The following is a 23,463-nucleotide window of genomic DNA, read 5'->3' as shown; positions in this document are numbered from 1 at the left end:
TAAGTATCTGTTTGAGTCTCTGTTCTTAATTCCTTTATGTATATCCTAGGAGTAAAATTCCTAGGTCATATGGTAATTCTATGTTTAACTTTGTGAGGAACTGCCAAACTGCTTTCCACAGCGGGTGCACCCTTTTACACTCTTATCAGCAAGGCAACAGGGTTCCAATTTCTCTACATCCTCATCAACACTTGTTATTTTCCTTTTTTAAATAATAGCCATCTTTGTTGGTGTGAAGTGGTATCTTGTTGTGGTTTTTGATTTGCATTTCCTTAGTGGTTAATGATGCTGAGAATCTTTTCAGGTTCTTACTGACCATTTGTATATATTCTTTGGAAAAATGTTCCAGTCCTTTGCCCTTTTTTAAATTGGGTTGTTTGTCCTTTGTGGTTGAGTTGTGGTTGAGTTGCAATTCTTTATATATTGTGCATATTAAGTCTTTATCAGATATATGATTTGTAACTATTTTGTCCTATTCCGTAGGTTGTCTTTTCACTTTCTTGATGGTATCCTTTGATGTGACAAAGTTTCTTTAATTTTGATGAAACCCAATCTACCTATTTTTATTTTGTTGCTCATGCTTTTAGTATCATATTTAAGAATCTATGGACAAATCCAAGGTCATGAAGATTTGCTCCTCCAAGGGTTTTATGGTTTTAGCTCTTATATTTAGGTCATTAATCCATTTTGAATTAATTTTTGTATAAGGTTGGGGAAGGGGTCCAACTTTATTCTTTGGCTTGTGGAAATCCAGTTTTACAGCACTATTTGTTGAAGATCATACTTTTTGTTTTATTACTGTCGCTTTGCAGTAGGTTCTGAAATAGGGAAGCAGGGGCCTTCCAACTTTGTTGTTTTTGAAGACTGTTTTGCTATTCCAGACCCCTTGCATTTCCATACAAACTTTAGGATCAACTTGTCCTTTGCTGCAAAAAAGATTGTTAGAATTTTGCCTGTCAGTTTCAAATAAAATCTGGAACTATTTATTTGGTATCTTCTGTTACAGAGTTAGGAACTCAGAAGTGATTTGAGGGCAATTCTAGGGATTTGAGCTTAAAGATTACCTCACCTCCTCAAACAACACAACACATATTAGCTGAAATCATGAATTGTCAATGTAGAAGGTCAAAAATACTCAGAGAGCAAAGATGAGCCTTGGCTTTGAATGCCATCTTCTTTCCCCTCTGCCTTGCTACCCAACTCCAGCCTGGGACACCAGAAAAAGCCCAAGTTCTGGGCTCTGCACAAGTGGATGGAGGCCTCCTAGCAGATTACTTACTTCCACAGTCTAAACCCTAATCCTCACTGAGGGCACTGGGCCCTAATTCCTGCATCCCAGTGCTCGGGGAAAAAGGCAAATTCTCTCTGTACACAATCTTGGAGAAGAATTTCATTGACATGGCCCTACCTGGGTTACCCAGAATCAACCTGGGGTGGGGTGGAGGGGTGGGGGCAGCTGTGCTTTGAAGACGGTTGGCTTTAAAGCTACAGAGGGATAAGTGCTCTAATGAATACAGGCAAAAATTTAAAATGCTGATCCAGTTGCCTGGTGTAGAAGTTTCTAGTGAGCTCCACATTCCCACTATTTCTGCTTGGCACTCATAATTCTGTCTTCCTCATGGGAATGCAGAAGTGTTTATTTTCTATAGCCAAACTATTGGTTCCTCGAGACTTTTGCTCCTCTCCTTCCTCAGGGAATCAGACCGCAGTTCACAAAGGAGCTCACAGAACTGGGAAGTTCCACAGGCCTCCTTAAGTCTGGCAAAGAGCTGTGTGGAAGGTACTTTTGCCCCTGGGACGGTCACTGAGACTGCTACCTGGTCAGTTCTGAGCACTGTAACAAACACTACGTTAACAAATTGAATGGGAAAAAGCACATGATCATTTCGATTGATGCAGAAAAAGCATTTGACAAAATCCAGTATCCTTTCTTAATAAAAATACTTTGAAAGATAGGAGTAGAAGGAAACTTCCTCAACACAATAAAGGGCATATATGAAAACCCACAACTAACAAAATATTCAATGGTTAAAGGCTGAAAGCTTCCCTCTAAAATCAGGAACAAGACAAGCATGTCCACTGCCACCACTGTTATTTAACATTGTGCTAGAAATTCTAGTTAGAGCAGCAGGCAAGAAAAAGAAATGAAAGGTATACAAATCAGAAAGGAAGAGGTAACACTCACTATTTCCAGATGACATAATCTTAAAATTTAAAAGTCAAAAAAAATCTACAACAGAGCTACTAGAGCTAATAAATGAGTTCAGCAAAATGGCAGGATACAAAATCAACAGGTAAAAGTCAGTAATGTTTCTATGCACTAGTAGTGAGCAATCTGAGGAAGAAATCAAGAAAAAAATTCCATTACAATAGCACTAAAATGATCAAATATCTAAGAATAAATTCAACTAAGGTTGTTAAGGACCTGTATTCAGAAAACTACAAAATATTGCTTAAAGAAATCAAAGAAGACATGAGATTCTATGTTCATTGATTGGAAGACTAAATATAATTAAGATGCTAATTCTACCCAAACTGATTTATAGACTGAATGCAAATAAATCAAAATATCAATAGCCTACATTGCAGAAATGGAAATAGCAATCATCAAAATTAAATGGAATGGCAAGGTGCCCTGAATAGCCAAAAACATCTTGAGAAACAAAAATGAGGGTGGAGGACTTACAGTTCCTGACTTGAAAGCAGATTGCAAAACAACAGTGGTCAAAACAGCATGGTACTGGCATAAAGGTAGATACATTGGCCAATGGAACAGAATTGAATTGAGAGTTTAGAAACAGGTCCACACATTTATAAACAATTGATATTTTTTTTGTATGCTGCATGGCGGTGTTACATTGCATTATTTTTCCATGTGAGTATCCCACTATTGCAGTACCATTTGTTGAATTTTTGTTTCTTCATTTTGCTTGTTTGTTTTTGGGGAGGTGCATGGACCAGGAACCAAACCTGGGTCTCCCACACGGTGAGTGAGAATTCTACCACTGAACCACCCTTGCAACCCCTACAGTCGATTGATTTTTAGTAAGGCTGCCAAGTCCACTCAACTGGGACTGAACAGTCTCTTCAACAAGTAATGCTGGGAGAACTGGATAACCATATACAAAAGAATGGAAGAGAATCCATATCTTACACTTAATACAAAAAGTAATTCAAAATGGATTAAAGACCTAAATATAAGAGTCAGACCCTAAAACTCTGAGAAGAAAATGTAGGATACAGCTTCAAGATTTGTGGTAGGTGATGATTTCTTAGACTTTACACCCATAGCACAAGCAACTAAAGAAAAAATAGATACATGGACCTCCTCAAAATTCAATATTTTTGCGCATCAAAAGACTTGTCAAGAAGGTGAAAAGGCAGCCTACACAATGGGAGAAAATGTTTGAAAACCAAATATCTGATAAAGGTTTAATATTGAGAATACATAAAGAAATTCTACAATTCAACAATAAAAGGCCAAACTATCCAATTAAAAAATGGGCAAGGGGCGGGCCGCGGTGGCTCAGCGGGCAAAGTGCTTGCCTGCTATGCCGGAGGACCTCGGTTCGATTCCCGGCCCCAGCCCATGTAACAAATACGGAGAAACAGAATACAATAAAAAACAAGAAAATGTTTAAAGATGTTTCCCTTTCTTCCTTCCTTCCTTCCTTCTATCCTTCCTTCCTTCTCTCTGTCTTTCCTTTAAAAAAAAAAAAAAAAAAAAAAAAAAAAAATGGGCAAAAGATATGAATAGATATTTTTCCAAAGAGGAAATATATATATAGCAAAAGGCACATGAAAAGATGCTCAACATCACTAGTTATTAGGAAAATGCAAATCAAAATCACAATGAGATAGCATTTTATACCTTCTAGAATGGCTACATTAAAGAAATCCAGAAAACTGCAAGTGTTGGAGAGGATATCAAGAAATAGAAACACTCAATGATGGCTCGTGGGAGTGTAAAATGGTGCAGCCACTGTAGAAGACAGTTCGGAAATTCCTCAGGAAACTAAGTATAGAACCGCCAAATGATCTGGCAATCCCACTATTAGGTATATATCCAGAAGAACTTAGAGCAGAGACATGAACAGGCATTTGCACACCGATGTTCACAGTGGCATTATTCACAATTGCCAAAAGATGGAAGCAACCTAAGTGTCTCTCAACTGATGAGTGGATAAACAAAAAGGTGGTATGTACATACCATGGAACATGATGCAGCTGTAGGGATGGATGAAGCCCTGATGCATTCAACAACATAGATGGACCTGGAGCACGTTATTTTGAGTGAAATAAGTAAAACAAAAGAACAAATTTTGTATGACCTCACAAAAATGAACTAAATATAATCAGTAAACTTATGGAGATATTATCTAGTATATAGATTACCAGAAGATAGAATGAGGGGAGAAAATGAGGAATCGATGTTTAATTTGTGCAGAATTTTTAATTAGGTTGATTGTAAATATTTGGAAATGGATAGAGGTGGTAGTAGCACACTACTGTGAATGTTCTCAACAGTGCTGAATCCTGCGTGTGATGGTGACTGAAAGGGGAAGTTTAGGGTCATGTATTCACCTGAAGGAAAGTTAGAGATGAAAACACGGGACTGCTAACAGAGCGAACCCTGTTGTGAATGATGAAATTGGTTAATAGTACAAAAGAACAATGTTTTCCCATGAAAAGAATCTGAATTGATTCTATAATTCTTTTTCTCTATACACCACCTTCAAAACTGATGATAACAGGTTCTTTTCGGTCTCAGAGAACCAGGAAGAGACAAACACTTTATACAAATTAGCCAACCTATCACCACAGTAGTTGGTGTCACAGAAAATGGGGAAAAGCAGTACTTGGGCTGCAAACCTGTACTTTTCTCGTGTGCCAAACTCAACAGGATTAAAACCACCAAATCTTCTTTCATTCCATCAATAGAGAGGCCTTGTTCTTCTAGTTAAACAAGGCAGTTAAAATGGTAACCATGTGGCTCAGTCTTCTGATTGCCCACGGGTTATAATTAAATTGACCTGTGGGAACAGACTGCTCTGCAGCTACAGCAGCAGTCACACAACACATCCAGGGCCATAAGACACTGAGAAGACAAGAGGAGTGGCTAAAATCCACCCAGCATTACTGAAACATCAATAGTCATATTAAAATGTCATAATGTAAGAAATAGGTTATTAATAATTAAAGGTAATCAAATTTATATACAATGTTTAATAACAAAATTAAAACTTTATGAGTATTATCTTCTTATTTTTTTTTAATTTTACGAACAAAATGTTTTATTAGGAAAAATTCCAACCACACACAAACACACAAAAATAGGCAGTAATATAAATGCCCATGTCCTCGCCCCCATCCCCATCCTCATTCCTCCACCCCTCCTTCAGTGGTTCTCATTTTGGCCATCTGTTTGTTTGGTTTTTTATTAATTAAAAAATATTTTTTAAAATACCAAACAAACACAAACATTCTTAAATATTGATCATTCCGTTCTACATATATAATCAGTGATTCACAATATCATACATAGTTGCATATTCATCATCATGATCATTTCTTGGAACATTTGCATCTATTCAGAAAAAGCAATAAAAAGAAAATAGAAAAAAGTTCATACATACTATACCCCTACCCCTCCCTTTCATTGATCACTAGCCTCTTTCATTGATCACTAACATTTCAATCTAAATTTATTTTAACATTTGTTCCCTCTATTATTTATTTTTATTCCGTATGTTTTACTCATCTGTTGATATGTAGATAAAAGGAGCATCAGACACAAGGTTTTTACAATCACACAGTCACAATGTGAAAGCTATGTCATTATACAGTCATCTTCAAGAAACATGGCTACTGGAACACAGCTCTGCATTTTCAGGCACTTCCCTCCAGCCTCTCCATTACATCTTGACTAACAAGGTGATACCTATTTAATGCGCAAGAATAACCTCCAGGAAAACCTCTCGACTCTGGAATCTCTCAGCCATTGACACTTTGTTTCATTTGACTCTTTCCCTTTTGGTCGAGAAGGTTTTCTCAATCTACGAGTACTACCTTTACGAATAGATAAGAATACCTTGAGAAAGAAAAATGAAGTGGGAGGTCTCACACTATCTGACGTTAAAGCATATTACAAAGCTACAGTGGTCAAAACAGCATGGTACTGACATAAAGATAGATATACTGACCAGTGGAATCAAATAGAGTGTTCAGATACAGACCCTTTCATAAATGGACAATAGATCTTTGATAAGGTGGTCAAGCCAACTCACCCAGGAGAGAGCAACCTCTTCTAGAAATGATATTTGGAGAAACTGCACATCCATATACAAAAGAATGAACTGGATCCATATCTCACACCTTATACAAAAATTAGCTCAAAGTAGATCAAAGGCATAAGCATTAAAACTAAGACCATTAAACTTTTAGAAGAAAATGTAGGGAAATATCTTATAAAACTTACAATAGGAGATGGTTTCCTAGATCTCATACCCAAAGCACGAGCATTGAAGAAAGAAACAGATAAATGGGAACTCCTGAAAATTAAATACTTTTATCCTTCAAAGAACTTTATCAAGAAAGTAAAAAGGCAGCCTACACAATGGGAGACAATATCTGCAAACCACATATCAGATAAGGGTCTAGTATCCAGAATATATAAAGAGATTCTTCAACTTAACCACAAAAAGACAAACAAACCAATTAAAAATGGGTAAAAGGGGCAAATGATATGAAAAGACACTTCTCAGAAGAGGATATACAAATGGCTAAAAGGCACATGAAAAGATGCTCAACTTTACTGGCTATTAGGGAAATGCAACTCAAAACCACAATGGAATATCATCTGACACCCACCAGAATGGCTGTTATTAAAGAAAACAGAAAACGACAAGTGCTGGAGAGGATGTGGAGAAAGAGGCACACTTATCCACTGTTGGTGGGAATGTCAAATGGTACAAACGCTATGGAAGGTAGTGTGGTGATTCCTCAGGAAGCTAAGTATAGAATTGCCATATGAACCAGCAATCCCATTGCTAGGTATCTATTTAAAAGACACGACGGCAAGGATATAAACAGACATTTGAACACCAATGTTTATAGCAGCATTATTTACAATTGCCAAGAGATGGAAACAGCTCAAATGTCCATCAATGGATGAGGGGCTAACAAGCTGTTCTAGTTTCCTAGCTGCTGGAATGCAATATACCAGAAATGAAATGGCTTTTAAAAAGGGGAATTTAATGAGTTGCTAGTTTACAGATCTAAGGCCGAGAAAATGTCCCAATTAAAACAAGTCTATAGAAATGTCCAATCAAAGGCATCCATGGAAAGATACCTTGGTTCAAGAAGGCCAATGAAGTTCAGGGTTTCTCTCTCAAGTGAGACGGCACATGGCGAACACAGTCAGGGCTTCTCTCTCCGCTGGAAGGGCACATGGCGAATATGGCGTCATCTGCTAGCTTTGTCTCCTGGCTTCCTGTTTCATGAAGCTCCCCGGGAGGCGTTTTCCTTCTTCATCTCCAAAGGTCGCTGGCTGCTGGACTCTCTGCTTCGTGGTGCTGCAACATTCTCTGCTCTCTCTGAATCTATTTCTCCAAAATGTTTGCTCTTTTATAGGACTCCAGTAAACCAATCAATACCCACCCAAATGGGTGGAGACATGTCGTCCCTTAATCCAGTTTAACAACCATTCTTGACTAAACCACATCAACCAGGGAGATGATCTCATTACAGTTTCAAATATACAGTATTGAATAGGGATGATTCTACCTTTATGAAATGGGACTTATATTAAAACATGACTTTTCTTAGGGGGCATACTTCCTTTCAAACCAGCACACAAGCCATGGTTTATACGTACGATGGAATATTACACAGCTGTAAAACAGAATAAAGTCATGAAGTATGTAACAACATGAAGGGAACTTGAGGACATTAGGTTGAGTGAAATCAGCCAGAAGCAAAAGGAGAAATACTGTGTGGTCTCACTAATATGAACTAACATTAATGAGTGCACTTGGAGTACTGAAGTTAAGAACACAGGTTATCAAGAGATATAGAGTAGAGATTGGGCAATTGGTGCTGAAGGAATACAGATTGTGTAACAGGGCTGATTGGAAAAATTCAGAAATGGATAGCACAATAATACCTGACTGTAGCACAATAATATAAGTATGCTGAATGAAGCTGAATGTCAGTATGCCAGAGGGAGAAGGGCTGGGGGTACGTATGAAACCAGAAGGAAAGATGGAGGAGAAAGACATCGTATAATTTAGAATGTACAATGATGGTGATTAAATATCCAAATTAAAAAAAATAATTTTGCATGAGGGAGAACAAATGAATGACAGTATTGCAGGGTATTGAAAATAGACAGTATATGGGGAAAAGAACAATCAATGCAAGCTAGGGTCTACAGTCAACTGTAACATTATATGCTTCCACTGAGTGTAACAAAGGCATTATGCCAAAACTAAATGTCAACATGCAAGGGGATTGGGAAGGGAGTATGGATTCTCTCTTGCTTTTTTTTTTTTTTAACTTTTTTATTGTATATTATAACATATATACAAAGCAAAGAAATTAAAAAGCAATAGTTTTCAAAGCACCCTTCAACAAGTAGTTACAGAACAGATCCCAGAGTTTGTCATGGGCTACCATACGATCCTCTCAGATTTTTTCTTCTAGCTGCTCCAGAATATAGGAGGCTAGAAGGTATAAATATTTTTTTATCATCACAATTGACTTTTCTCCCTTCTTAATTTTTGTAAAAAATAACATATATACAAAAAAGCAGTAAATTTCAAATCAGAGCACCACAATTAGTTGTAGGACATATTTCAGAGTTTGACATGGCTTACAATTCTACAATTTTAGATTTTTACTTCTAGCTGCTCTAGGATACTGGAGACTAAAAGAGACATCAATTTAATGATTTAGCATTCACATTCATTTGTTAAATCCTATCTTCACTGTATAACTCCACCATCACCTTTGATCTTTCCATCCCTCTCATGGCCCTTCTAAATTGTTCATATTGGAAGAGTCTGTCACTAATATGGGGTAGGGAGATGGAACTATCTGATGTTCTGGAGAAGCTGGGCCCTCTAAGTTTCAGGACTTATCTGGACCAGGGAGCCATCTGGAGGTTTCTGGAAAGTTACTGTAGTACATGGAATCCTTGTGGAATCTTATATATTGCCCTAGGTGTTCTTTAAAGGATTGGGAAAGGGGTGTGGACCCTATGTGGTACAAAGGAAATGTGTTCAGATAGAGTATGGTGGTGAAGCCATGTCTATACAATTAGGCTGGATTGTATGATGTGTGAATAAAACTATTTAACAATGAAAAAAGCTTTATGGGTACTATCTGTAAAGCTATTAAAAATGTATAGAAGGAAATATTATAACAATGGCTATTATAGTCAAGTGGTATAATGTCCTTTTCAATATTTATAAAGCTTCTGTAACATGGCTGTTGTACTTTTTCTGTAGTTATGAACCCAAATATTCATCAGAATTTATAGCACAAACTGTACATGAACCAAAAGACATTAGATAAAAAGAAGAACAATCATATTGTATTTACAGGAGATGAAAGATTTAAAAACAAAGAAATCTGCAAAAATTAGCATGCAAACTCTAGCCTAAAAATTGGTATACTTATAGTTCAAGGCAATAACTATCTAACAGAGTAAAAACGGGTCACTGAGTATTAATAAAAGATGAAATTCACCAGAAAGATGTAACAATTAAAAAATTTATGTAACCAGTGACATAGATTCAAATCCAAAGTAAAAACATAAACTAACAAAACTACAGGGTGAAATAGTTAAATCATCATTATAATGGAAGATTTTAGCATGTTTCTTTCTAACTGATAGAATATTAGAGAGAAATAATTAAGGTTATAGAACAGGGGTTGACAAACTTTTTCTGGTGAACATAGGAAAAATTTCAGGCTTTGTGGGCCATGTAAGTTCTTTGTTGCCTTTTCTTTTTTCTTTTTTTTTTTTAAGAATAACTTTCAAAATTGTAAAAACCATTCTCCACTCCAGAGCAATACAAAATAATATTCCAAGGTGGACCCCTATCTTAAAGAATTTCAATTGGTAGCCTTTAAAAGTCAGCCCACAAAGAAAACTACAGCTTTTCAACACTTATCAGACATTTAAGAAATTTATACAAACCAAGAGGGAACATTCCTTAACTTTTTAAATACTAGGATAATCTACATAAAAGTATGAGAGGAGAATTTGAGGAAAATCTCACTCATAATCCCAGAAAAATCATTAGGAAAGTGAATTCAGCAATACATAAAAACAATAATACATCAAAACAAGCTTGTTTTAACATTAGAAAATCTATTAATATTCTGCACATTAACAGATTAAAAGAGAAGAAATGCTATCTCATTTCTGTAAAGGCAGAAAAATCTTCAGATGAAATCCATATTCATTCATGACCAAACAGCTAGCAAACTAGGAAATAGAAACAGAACTTCCTTAACTTAAAAAAAAAAGTATCTACCAAAAATCCTGCAGTAAACATTATATTTAATGATGACTCAATGAATGCTTTCCCTTTGAAAATCATGTATAAGAGAAGATGCCTACAGTTAACCCCCCTTAAATAATTTGCTGGAAATCCTAGAAAGTACAGTCAAGTAAGAAAATGACATGAGTGAGAGGAAAGAAACAAAAGTATTTCCATGCATTAGAGGACTTGATATTGCAAAGTCATTCATTCTCCCCAATTGATCCAGAGATCCAATGCTATCACAATACAAAACCCAACAGGTATTCCTGTTGGACTTGATAAGCTGATTCTATAACTTAAAGGGTAATGCAAAGAGCCAAAAAGAGACAAGTTATTCTTAATGATCAATAAGAAAATGGGCAAACTTGCCCCTCCACATACCCAGCTGTAATAAGACTATGTATTAACACTGGAAGTGTTTAGATAAGCAAACAGAACTGCCCAGATTACTACTTTACCAGACGAAAATATTAATTTCAGATTGATTAAAAACGTAGAGTGAAAATAAAAATTAAACAGTCCTTTGAAGATAACATAGGAGAGTGTCTGCATGACTTCAGGATAAAGAAATTCTTAAACTAGCCCCAAGAAACACTAACTAAAGGAAAGGTTCATACATTCAATTCCATTGAAGGAACTTTGTTCATCAAAAGATAACACAATTAGAAGATTACTTGCAAAAACAGTGGTAAATATCCAGAATACATAGAAAACTCAAAAAGAAAAATGTGAAAGATCAATAAATACTGTACAAAAGGAGGAATCCAAATGGCCGCTAACTGTAAATGTATGTGCAGCTTCATTAGGAATCAGAAATGCAAGTTAAAATCACACTGAGTTTAGGTTCTTTGGGGGTGGAGTCTGACCCACTCTTGTGAGTCTAAGTTGGTGCCATCAGTTTGGAATACAATTTGGCACTAATAAAATTGAAGGTGTGCCTGCCCCTGTGACCCAGCACTGGCTCTCCCTAGCTCTGAACCGTAGAACCGCACTACGAGGCATCCTGCAGGCATGTTCAGAGCACCATAGTTTTTAACAGCAAAATCTAGAAAGGTTTATCAAGAGGACCATGGGGCTATATTACTTTTTTGTTGTTGTTAATTTTTTATTTTGAAGTAATTTCAATCTTATAGAACAGTTATAAAAACAACATAAACCCTATACTTCTGAGAACTTCAACGTACATCCACTCTAGGTATCCAGATTCACTAATTTTTTTTAATTCAACGTAACAAAATACAAACACAAACATTCTTACCATGTGATCATTCCATTCTCGATATATAATCAGCTCACAATATCATCACATAGTTATATATTCTTCATCATGATCATTTCTTAGAACATTTGTATCTATTCAGAAAAAGAAAACAGAAAAAAATGCATACATACCATACCCCTTATGCCTTCCTTTCATTGATCAGTAGCATTTCAGTCTACTAAATTTATTTTAACATTTGTTCCCCCTTATATTTATTTTTAATCCATATGTTTTACTTGTCTGTCGATAACGTAGATAAAAAGAGCATCAGACACAAGGTTTTCACAGTCACATTGTGAAAGCTACATCATTATACAATCTTTAAGAAACAAGGCTACTGGAACAGCTCTACATTTTCAGGCATTTCCCTTCAGCCACTGTAATACACCTTAAACTAAAAAGGGGATATCTATATAATGCGTAAGAATAACCTCCAGGATAACCTCTCCACTCTGGAATCTCTCAGCCATTGACACTTAATTTTGTCTCATTTCGCTCTTCCCCCTTTTGGTCGAAAATTTTTTTCTTTTTTTTCAAATTTTTAAAAATTAAAACAAAATTTTTAATTTAAAAGAATTTTTTAAATTAAGAAAACAGACATACTGACTTTCTGCTAGATATATAAAATTTAATTTTAAAAATGAATTGTGGAGAGATAGAAAAAAGAAAAAATGAATTGGGGGGTACTCATAGATCTATGTTTAATAAAAGTTTTCCTACAAAGAATGTTTGAGTTAAAACGATGCCACACGCCTCCCGTGGGTTCTGAATCCCTGACCTACTCGCCCCATTAAAGAAACTAGGATTTCTCCAGATTTTGCAGACGGGAGGCACCTTTCTAACCGGAGAAAGGAAGCTGGGTGGCGTTTCCAGTAGCGAGACGGTAGCGAGAACTGCGGCAGGGCGGGAGGAAAAGCGCGCAGCACAGCGCCTCACGGGCGGGAGGCGGGAGGAGGCGCGAGCGCTCGCTCAGCCGGGCCGAGGCCCCCGGCGCCCTCCCCCGCCTCTCCCCACGCCCCCTTCCCCGGCCCTGGGCCTCCCTCCCGCGGCCCCGCGTCACTCCCCGCCTTACAGTGGTGACGACCGCCTGCCACCGGAAGCCCAGGCCCTGCCCAATCCGAGCAGGGGCCCGCAGCACCGACGACCGGAGCCGGGGCAGCCCCGCCGGGCCCGTAGCCGACCCCGACCCCGCGCCCCGCACCCGGTAATCGCGCGCACCCGCACCCGGCGGACTCCAAGCCGATTCCGGCGTGTGGATGGGGAGCCAGCCGCCCGCCGCTCCCGCGCGCCCACGCGTTTCGGCGCCGTCCCCGGGGTCCTTGAGCTCCTGGGAGCCGCCGCCCCGCTGACGCGCAGCCCCGACTCTCAGCAAGACTGCGTCGGCCTGCCGAGAGAACCGTGGGAGGGCTGGGCCTCTCCCCTGCTCCCAGCCTTCTGCCAGGTTTCTGAGGTTCTGGGAGAACCCTGACCCAGAGAACTCCAGTGCTCCCAGAGGCTGGGGGTGGGGCCCTCGGCTCCTGCCCCCTCCCCAGGGCCTAGACCCAGCTGCTCGGGCTTGCCCAAGGACTGGCGCCTGGTGACCTCAGAGAGCCAGGATCCCCCTCAGCGGCCGCAGCGCCACCCCTGGGGTCATAGTCTCTCCTCGTCCCTCCTCCTTTCAGAAGGTTCCACCGCCCTGGGCTGCACACTAGAGCCTTTCCTGATCTCTTTCCCGCCTCGGGGCGCCATCCGTTGCCCTGCCTGTTAATGCACTTTTTGGTCTGAGTAGTTCTGACCTGCCTCCGCTGTCACCACTGCCACCTAGGAATAGGTCAAGGAGAGTCACAGTGCCACCTTATGAGAGAGATCACACCCCAGAGACATCATTTAACCCAGCCCCCAATCCGATGCTTGCAGCACCCTTCCAGCAGTCCCAACAAAAGTGGTTGATGCTTTTCCTTGAGGTTTTCACCACCTCCTGTGACAGCTAATAATCTTTCTGGGCCTTTCTGTTTGGATTTCCTTACGCTGAACCCAAAGGTGTATATTTCTCCATAGCATTGCTCTGGAAACGCTGCTCCATGGGGTATTAGAACAGGGGCGTCCTTCCTCCTGGGGCCAGACAGCGGGGCTGTGAACTAATCATTGCAGCTCCTGGCTGACACTGCAGTGACCCAGGCAGCTCGGTTCCTCTGAAGTGCGATGCTCAGAACAGAGCCGGTGCTGGTGGGATGTGGTCCCTCCACTCAGGAGAGGGCACTTCACAAATGCTTTCTTTTGCCACCCTTCTTGTCCCTGTCTCTGCCCTCCGGCTGCCAGTGGCTCCGTGGTCTGTTTTCTTCCTCTAGTCCTATGAAGAAGGCCTGACGGGAGCCCCTCCTGTTTCTCCAGTCTTGGGAAGTTTGATTGGCTCTAACCCTTAACATATTTACAGAAGTTCCTCCCCTTACTAAAGGCATTGCTGCCCCACCTTCTGTTTTGTGACATGCTTTGTCTTCTTATCTGCTACCCTTGGCTGCTGGTCTTATTTCTTTGATATGGACCTCTTTACTGGTGACCATATGTCCCAGTTTGCCCAGGACAGTTCTGACTTATAGCTCGTGTTCCAGCCTAATTATTAATCATGTCCCTTTTCACTTTCAAAAGAGCCATGATTTGCACTATAAGTTGTATGGCCTCCCTACTCTACTATGGAGAATTTTTGTCTATAAATTGGATGTCCTTGTTTGTGGGCAGGATGTGCCACACGGCAGCCCACCCAGGACTCGTACCAGGCTCTGAGGTGTTAAATCTACACTCCAGCCCAGGTTTCCTCCAAGGCAGTGCTAGCTCAGACCTTTTCTTATAAGTGGAATGCTTCAGGTGGCTTTGCCCCAGAGGGTGGGGCTTCTCTCTAGAATAGAAATGCATCCAAGCTCTGGTACCAGTGGGAGCTGTGTCGAGTCAAATTCATTCCCCCTGGTGGGTGTGGGGCTTTAAAACCCGAGCCTCTGCACTCAACACCATGATCCAGAGAAAGGAGTACAGAGCTCAAGCCCAGGTCCTGGGCATGCCACCTAACATAACTGATGTGAAAGTGTGACCAAGGCTAGGCCTGGGAACTGCTCCTACACCCCATCCCTCAACCCCCACCAGGGAGCTCTCTGACTTTTGCAGGCCCAAGTGGCCTTGGCTGGAGAGCATCCGCCTTCTAATTCTTCCCGCAGGGCAACATTCTCAACTAGGATTGGCAGCACTCCCAGTTGGCCTGAGGTCAGGGATTTCCTGGAATGTGGGAGAGTCCTCGGTAAACTGGGGTGAGTTAGTCACCCAATTTGAAATCCTGGCTGCACATTAGAAACACCTGAAGAGACTCTAATTTAGAGACTTATTTAATTGAGCCCTGCAGGGTTCTAGCTATGGGTTTGTTTGTTTTGTTTATTTTCCAAGATGCTTGCAACAAACTACCAGAGTTGAGAACCACTAGGTTAGAGGCAGTGTCCCAAAATAACCATTAGACATTAAAGCAGATATGGACCTGGACATCTGTCAAAGAGCTGATTGACCCAGTGTGTCTTTTCTTTCCATCAAAAGTATCAACACGGTGATTGCCTACGGCTATTATTTTTCCTCCCCCTGAGCCCTTCTTTCTCCCCAGTAAGAACCAAGCTTTCTTCTTTCCCAGCATGCTCCAGTCCCCTCCTCCCCCAGGATAGTAGGCCAGTGGACTTGCTTCATTCTGAGTGGAGAAACAGGAGGGTTGCAACTTGTGCAGTCACCTATGAAGCTAGCATGAGACTCCAAACAAGGCTCCCATCTAGGGGCTGTGAATTGTGCCACCTTGTCTCAAACCTGAGGCTACCCAGTGAGGGGCGCTCCTGGGGTGCTCTGGGTGGGGGGATTATTGGGGGTGAGCTTGGCAATCAGGTGCCTCTGCTCTGTCCCTTCTGCAGGCTTCCAGGACCATGTGGTATGTCAGTACTCGGGGAATGGCCCCAAGGGTCGACTTTGAGGGAGCCCTCCTCTCTGGCTATGCACCTGATGGGGGTCTCTTCATGCCTGAGGAGCTCCCCCAGCTGGACAGAGAGACCCTGCATCAGTGGAGCATGCTGTCCTACCCCAGCCTGGTGAAGGAGCTGTGCTGCCTCTTCATTGGCTCTGAGCTCATTCCGAGAGACAACTTAAATGGTGAGACCTCCCTTCCTCCTGCCCACCCAGACCCCACAGGCAGTACTAGCCATATCTCTCAAACTTTTGGCTATTTTCCCCGCCTCTAGAATCCCGTAATTGGAAAATTCCCCAAGGAGTTAATCTTTCCAGCTAATGAATGCTAAAATGATCTGCAGAGAATTTTTTGGCTTTATTTAAAAAAAAATCATCTCAAAACTAGGGATTTCACCATCATCCTGAGTAGTTAAAAGTTGGGATGTTTCCTTTCTGTATAGAAACCACCCCAACTCTCAAATTGCTTTTGTATTTCTTTAAATGGCAATTCCAGAAGGGACTTTGAGGGTGTCCTGCACCAGCTTATCTCAAGGGGTAATGTGCTTACAATTTCCAGGAGAGCACACTGAAAAGCAGATTCTGGTGCGATAGGTACATATATGGAAGGATATACCCTCTAATGCAATGGTGGGCATTTTGGGCTGGGGAGAAGAGGACCACTCAAATGGGCCTGATGACCAGCAGGCCAGGCCACCTCAGACCTACAGAATCAGAATCTGCATTTTAACAAGAGAGTGAATGACTTTCCCATTAAAGTTTGAGAAGCACTGCTCTTGACTGCTCTGCTTGGGTAAGATTGTACATAAACTATCCCAAGATCCCAGTATCACAAGTGGGAGGTTTAGTAATGCAACAAACCAATGAACAAAATGCTTCCTGTCTTTAGGAGGGAAAAGTAGGTGAGATGAGACCTTTATTTGTTAGGTAGTTGTTTAATTGAACTTCTTTGAAATTCATGCTCACAAGAAATTCAGACTGTAAATAAGTGTGTAGAGTGAAAAATGAAAGTCTTGCAGTGCCAATTCTGTCCCCCAGGAGAATTACTATGAAGAATCTGTTTTGATGCATGTCTTCCAAGATTCCTATGCAATTATATACATAAACAGGATCACTTAAGATAAAAATTTCTGATCTTTTTGATATGATTGCAGCAAGCAGAGACTTTACATTTGAAAGTGTGAGAGACTTAAAGAGGTAATGCCTTTCATCCTATCTCCCCTGGCAGATCTGATTGACCAGGCCTTCAGCAGATTCCGCCACAAAGAGGTGGTCCATCTGTCCAGGTTGAGGGATGGGCTGAATGTGTTGGAGCTGTGGCATGGGCCCACCTACGCCTTTAAGGACCTATCGCTGTGCTGTACAGCACAGTTCTTGCAGTACTTTCTGGAGAAGCGGAAGAAGCATGTCACCGTGGTTGTAGGTGTGCATTGTTGGCATAAGCGCTAGAGCCCCTTGGCCCTGAACCTGTGGGAATCTGCCTGCTGGGTGACCTCCATCCCTGGTTCTCTCAGGAAATGTATAGTTGGTCTTTCTAGAACAGGATTCTTATCTCCTTCTCATGTCATGAACCATTTGGCTGCCTGGCGGAGGCAATGAATCCTTCTCAGAATAGTTTTTCATGTATGAAACCTATAAGAATATGTGATACCAGTTCACAGATACACTAGATTCTATCCACAGATCTCTTGCAGGTTCCTGGACCCCAGCTTAAGTACTAGATTCCTATCCTTCAAATATCTGAAAGTAGATGTAGCAACTTTGGGCAATAATGCTTCAGGGAGGCAATTTCTTTCCTCTCCTATCTCCCTTAATCAAAAGGAATGGGTCTCCTTCCTTCTCATCCAGGAACTTCTGGGGATACAGGGAGTGCTGCCATTGAGAGTGTCAAAGGGGCAAAGAATGTGGACATCATTGTTTTGCTGCCCAAAGGTCACTGTTCTAAGATTCAGGAGCTCCAGATGACAACTGTGCTGAAAGACAATGTCCACGTGTTTGGAGGTGGGTGCAGGGGCAATGTGGCCCCACTTTGAAGGGGTTGGATTTTGAAGAGAGGTGGGGGTGAGACTGAACTACTGCTTGACCACATACCTTCCCTCCTCCACTCTCCCTCTCCATCTCTTCCTTCATCATTTGTATTTTGAGGGTGTTATAGGCCTTGGCTTACCACTGGGACAGTCTTATATAGTATAACTGTTGGAGGTGATAGATGCATAAGCCAGTGCTGACAGTACCACATAGAAAGTACAGGTTTAAAGCCATACCCCAAAGAATGCCACCTCCAGGCAGATTCAACCCACTGGTGCCATGGAAAGAGACAGCCACCAAGCACCAAGTGACTTGGGTTTTATCCCAGGGTACTAACATTTAGAGGATATAAACATGTTAAATAATTATTTTAGGATATGTCCTTGATGTCGATAGATCATGCCCTCCCTTAGAGGAAGGATCTATTTGTGTCCTTGGGTCTCACCCTTTCCTGGATGCTGTACAGTGCTCCCCAGCCCCTGGAGCCCCGGGATCATTGTTTCCAACATTCTGCCTGTCTAGCAGCTGCTTTTGGGGGAGGAGTATCTCTTGCAGCTCCTACTTCACCATTTTCTCAGGAAGTTTCCTCGGAGATGGGGCTGAGATTTATTGGGAGATGTGCCAGAGTAGATATTTGTATTGTTGTCCATCCTGGCTGTCACTGCTGTGCCATGATGAGGCTGGGGGCTGAGGCCAGCTGCATGAGTGGACCCTGAATGGCTGAAGCAGGCTGTGGAGAGCCTATGCCTTTTCCTAGCTCCTGGTTCAGGAACTCAGGGCCATGCAAATTAGTGCCTGCCATGGGGTTAGGGATCGGCCTACCCAGGGTTAGGGACAGGCCTCGAGACAGGCATATAACTATGTTCAGGCAAATGGTCCCTATGGGGATGTTTGCTAGAGTTCTAGAAAAAGATTCATTGATTTTAAGAGAGAGCCTCAAAAAGAGAGAGGACTGTGTACCTTGAATTGACATGACCGCTGGAGGAACAAGCCTTAGGATTGGGGAAGGCAGAGGAGAGAATGAAAAGAACCTGGGTGCCTGCAAGCATTGTCCAGGCACTGAATCCACCAATCTGGAGCCCACCCCACCTCTGGATGCCAAGTTACATAAGTTGGGAAATATTATTTGAGCTGTTTTGAGTTGGATTTTCTGTTACTTCCTACCAAAAGCATCCCAAATAATATAGTCAATAAATACCTAACAATTGCTATCTATTCTCTGCTTAAGAAGACCTAAGTATACAACTTATATGGAAATTAATGACTTTATAAATATACTTTAGTGTCTGACACACAATCCAGGAAGTTCATCCTGCAGGAGAAACATGTATTTGCTCTTAGCTCCAGAACTGAGATATGTCTTCCCTGAAACCAAACCAGAAGATTCCAGAAAGGAACTCATGGGATGCTGCAAAGGCAATACTGGAGGGAAATTTATTGCCTTAAATGCCTATACTAAAAAAGAAGAGAGAGCAAAATTGAATACCTAATTGTTCACGTAGACAAAGTATAGCAAACTAACCCTAAAGCAAATAGAATAAGAGACATAACAAAGATAGAAAAAAATCGACAAAACCAAAAGTTTGTTCTTTGACATAATCAACAAAATTGGTGGACCCTGAGATAGACTGACAAAGATTAAAAAAAAGACAGGGTGCAAATACACAAAACCAAAAATGAAAGAGGGTCATTACCATGGATCCTGAAGGAAATTTAAAAATCATAAGAGGATATTATGAACAACTATATGCCAAAAAACTTGACAATTTAGATGAAATGGGCAAATTTGTACAAACATATGTACTACCTATACTGAAATGAGAAGAAAATAGAAGATCTGAACAAACCAATTCCAAGTCAAGTGATTCAATTGGTTATTAAAAATCTTCCTACAAAGAAAAGCCCATGGCCAGATAGCTTCATAGGGGAATTTTATCAAACATTTCTAAATGAACTAATACCAAGTCTGCTTAAACTCTTGTAAAAATTAAGAAAATACATTTTGGTTTTGTGCAGAGTGCTGGCTTTCATTTCTCAACCAGCCATCACTGGAAAGAATCTTCTTCTGTTAGTCAACTGATTATGGGACAACCTATGAGAAACTGAATGATAAAGTTGGGTTAAAGATAATTTTGAGCTATCTCTATATGTGTCCTACCAACAGGCATAAGGTCCAAAATAAAAATTCAGGAATCTAAGTCCATTCCACCTGACAGATGACCTCAGACTAATGAGCACTCTAGCGTCATTTTCTGAAATGCTGATAGATTTTAAAAATATTGATGGAGGACTTCTGGGAAGATGGCCAACTAGAGTAGCTCAATATTCGCCCTGCTCCACAGAAAAGTTAGAGAAGGGACAGCAGGGTGACTGAGTCGGCAATTCCAGAGTGTGGCTGACCTAGGAGAGCCTTCTGCACCACAGGCAGCAGCCAGAGGCCAAGGAAATGAGAGGCAGAAAGCTGGAGCTTGCAGTGGAGGCGCGGAGCCACGGAGCCCGCGGGAGTGCCTAGACAGGAACACGAGACTAGGAAACAAGCCAGGCTGAGTTCCATGGATGCACTACCCTCACCAGTGCAGCCCCATGATGGGTGCTTACCCCATACCCCACACCCCTGAACCCCCTCATCTGCTCCCATTCTGTGCGCTCCAGGTGCCCCCACCCCATCAGCCCCCAGTAAAAGTACCTACCCCCCATCCCCACCCGAAGTGTAGCCTAACCAACTCTCCTGCATGAGTCCTGAGCACTACCTCCCGCTCCCTGACCCTGCAGGCTATTGCCAGCGCACAAAGGTTGCGGGCACTAACCTCCATACATAGGCTACCCTGCCCCCTGCTCACAGTGTCACACAGCATCACCAAGCCCTCCCTGAACTCAGCGCATCTGTTTACGGCACTCCCAGGCCCACACATACGCTCAGGCCCCCAATCACGTCATTCTGCTCTGGGAACCGTACTTTACTGCAGTCCTAGAACTGCACATGCACATAGCCCTCAGCCTCACTTCCCAGCTCTGAGGAAGTGCCGACCTGTGTGGCCAGGTCACATCTGCCCCCCCATCCACGAAGGCGTAACCCAACCTGATGCCACAGCTCTATGCATACACACAAAGGGCCCCATGCCTTAGACCAGTGCACACCAGGGTTACACCATCCAGTCTGGTGTACCTGCACAGCTACATCCTCCCTGGCTGCTGGGCACCCATGTTCACAAGCATCAGTGTAACATCCCCAAGCTGCGCCCATACCTGCCCTGAAACAAATCACCAGACTGAGTGCTCCACCCTGTGCCTTGCTCCCTGCTGGACAACCATCCTGCAATCACAAAGCCTTAGACTACTGAAAGAAATCAACTCCCAAAGTAAATCAATCAAGATATTTACATGCAATGAAGACAGCACAAGATCACTAAGCATATCACAATGCAGACAGATATAGCCCTACCTAATGAACAAATTAAAACACCAGAGGAGACACAGATGTTGGAGTAACTAATCAAAGATGCTTATACAACTCTATTTAGTAAAATAAGTGGGATAGCAAATGGCATAAAGGAGATCAAAAAGACAGTAGAAGAGCACAAAGAGGGATTTGAAAGAATAAGTAGAAAAATAGTGGAAATCGCAGAGATTAAAGACTGTTGACCAAATGCAAAACACACTAGAGGCACACAACACCAGATTTGAAGAGGCAGAAGAAAGAATAAGTAATATAGAGGTCAGAATAATTGACTTAATATAGAGGTCAGAGTAATTGACTTTGAAGACTCAAAACAGCAAATGGCAAAAAAGATGGAAAAAATTGAATGGGAGCTCAAGGAAATGATAGGGAAAAAAAAAGTGCACAAATATAAGAATCACTGGTGTCCCAAAAGGAGAAGTGGCAAGGGAAAAAGAAATTACTACAGGGCCACAGTGGCTCAGCAGGCAAGAATGCTTGCCTGCTATGCCAGAGGACCCAGGTTTGGTTCCCGGTGCCTGCCCTTGTGGAAAAAAAAAAGAAAGAAAGAAAGAAAGAAAAAAGAAATTACTACATACAAGAGAAATCAAATAAGACTGAGTTCAGACTACTCAACTAGCACCCTGAAGGTGAGAAGGCAGTGGTATGATATATTCAAGATCCTGAAAAAGAAAGACTTCCAGCCAAGAATTTTGTACCCAGCCAAATTGTCCTTCAAAATTGAGGGAGAGATTAAAGGTTTCACAGGCAAAGAAGTCCTCAAAGAACTTGTCAACAAAAAACAGGCCCTACAAGAAATACTAAAAGGAGTTCTGCTGGCTGAAAAATAAGGCAGGAGATGGAGGTCTGGAGGAGGGCACAAAATTGAAAAGTACCAGTAAGGGTGATTTAAATAATACAAAGAGACTGAGGGAAAAGACTATATAGACCTGACAAATACAATTAAAAACATAAGATGGTGGAATCAAGAAATGCCTTTTCAGTAATAACTTTGAATGTTAACGGACTAAATTTACCAATTAAAAGATACACATTAGCAGAATGGATTAAGAAACATAATCTAGCTATATGCTGCTTACAAGAGACTCATCTTGGACACAAGGATACAAATAGATTGAAAGTGAAAGGATGGGAAAAGATTTTCCATGCAAGTTGTAACCAAAAAAAAAAAAAATAGGAGTAGCTATACTAATATTAGACAAAATAGACTTTAAATGTAAATACATCATAAGAGACAAAGAAGGACACTATATACTAATTAAAGGGTCAATTCACTGAGAAGATATCACAATCATAAATGTTTATGCTCCCAATCAAGGAGCACCAAAGTTCATGAGACAGACATTGGCAAAACTGAAGGGAGTGATAGATGTTTCAACACTAATAGTAGGAGACTTCAATACACCACTCTCCTCTATAAATAGAATAGCCAGACAGAAGGTCAACAAGGAAATAGAGAAGTTAAATAACTTGATAAATGAATTAGACCTAACAGACATATATAGTCATTGCACCCCAAAACATTCTTCTCTAGTGTTCATGGAACATTATCCAGAATAGATCATATGCTGGGGCACAAAAACAGGTCTATATAAATTTTAAAATATTGAAATTATTTTTAGTACTTTCTCTGATCACAATGAGATGAAGCTGGATCTCAATAACCACCAAAGAATGAGAACATTCACAAATATATGGAGATTAAATAACACACTCTTAAACAACCAGTGGGTCAAATAAGAAATTGCCAGAGAAATCAGTAGCCATCTGGAAATGAATGAAAATGAGAATACAGCTTATCAGAACTTACGGGATGCAGCAAAGGCTGTGCTGAGAGGAAAATTCATTGCCTTAAATGCCTACATTAAAACACAAGAAAGAACAAAAATCAAGGACTTAACAGCAAACCTGGAGGAACTTAAGAAAGAACAGCAAACTAACCCCAAAGCAAATAGGAGAAGAGAAATAACAAAGATTAAAGCAGAGATAATTGAGGAAAGCAAAGAACAAAAGAATCAATAAAACTAAAAGTCGGTTCTTTGAGAAAATCAATAAAATTGATGGGCCACTAGCAAGACTGACAAAGAAAAGAGAGATGATGCAAATAAACAAAATCAGAAATGAGAAGAGGTGTGTTACCACACACCCTGAAGAAATGAAAGAAATCATAAGAGGATATTATGCACAATTATACACCAACAAAC

At 41.0% G+C, this 23,463-nt stretch overlaps 2 protein-coding genes across 4 annotated transcripts in view; one reads left to right on the top strand and one right to left on the bottom strand.

Annotated features, from left to right (window-relative positions):
• The window catches only part of LOC143661327 (uncharacterized), a 128,461-nt gene that overhangs the window by 45,187 nt on the left and 59,811 nt on the right, over positions 1 to 23,463 (bottom strand). The window lies entirely within an intron of this gene.
• THNSL2 (threonine synthase like 2) overlaps positions 1 to 23,463 on the top strand; it is a 101,182-nt gene that overhangs the window by 57,538 nt on the left and 20,181 nt on the right. The window contains exons 1-4 of one of the 3 annotated variants that reach the window (XM_077134877.1): positions 12,898 to 13,018; positions 15,726 to 15,960; positions 17,003 to 17,197; positions 17,623 to 17,775. In XM_077134877.1, the coding sequence (XP_076990992.1) occupies positions 15,738 to 15,960; positions 17,003 to 17,197; positions 17,623 to 17,775 (571 nt within the window). In that variant the 5' untranslated portion in view covers positions 12,898 to 13,018; positions 15,726 to 15,737. Of the gene's footprint in view, positions 1 to 12,897; positions 13,019 to 15,458; positions 15,638 to 15,725; positions 15,961 to 17,002; positions 17,198 to 17,622; positions 17,776 to 23,463 lie in introns of those variants that run through there. The other 2 variants (XM_077134876.1, XM_077134875.1) reach the window with 2 other exon arrangements.

The sequence above is a fragment of the Tamandua tetradactyla genome, chromosome 17, assembly GCF_023851605.1.
Source record: "Tamandua tetradactyla isolate mTamTet1 chromosome 17, mTamTet1.pri, whole genome shotgun sequence".
NCBI classification, from domain to species: Eukaryota; Metazoa; Chordata; class Mammalia; order Pilosa; family Myrmecophagidae; genus Tamandua; species Tamandua tetradactyla.
The sequence above is the reverse complement of the archived record's forward strand: the minus strand, read 5'-3'. Positions and strand labels throughout refer to the sequence as shown.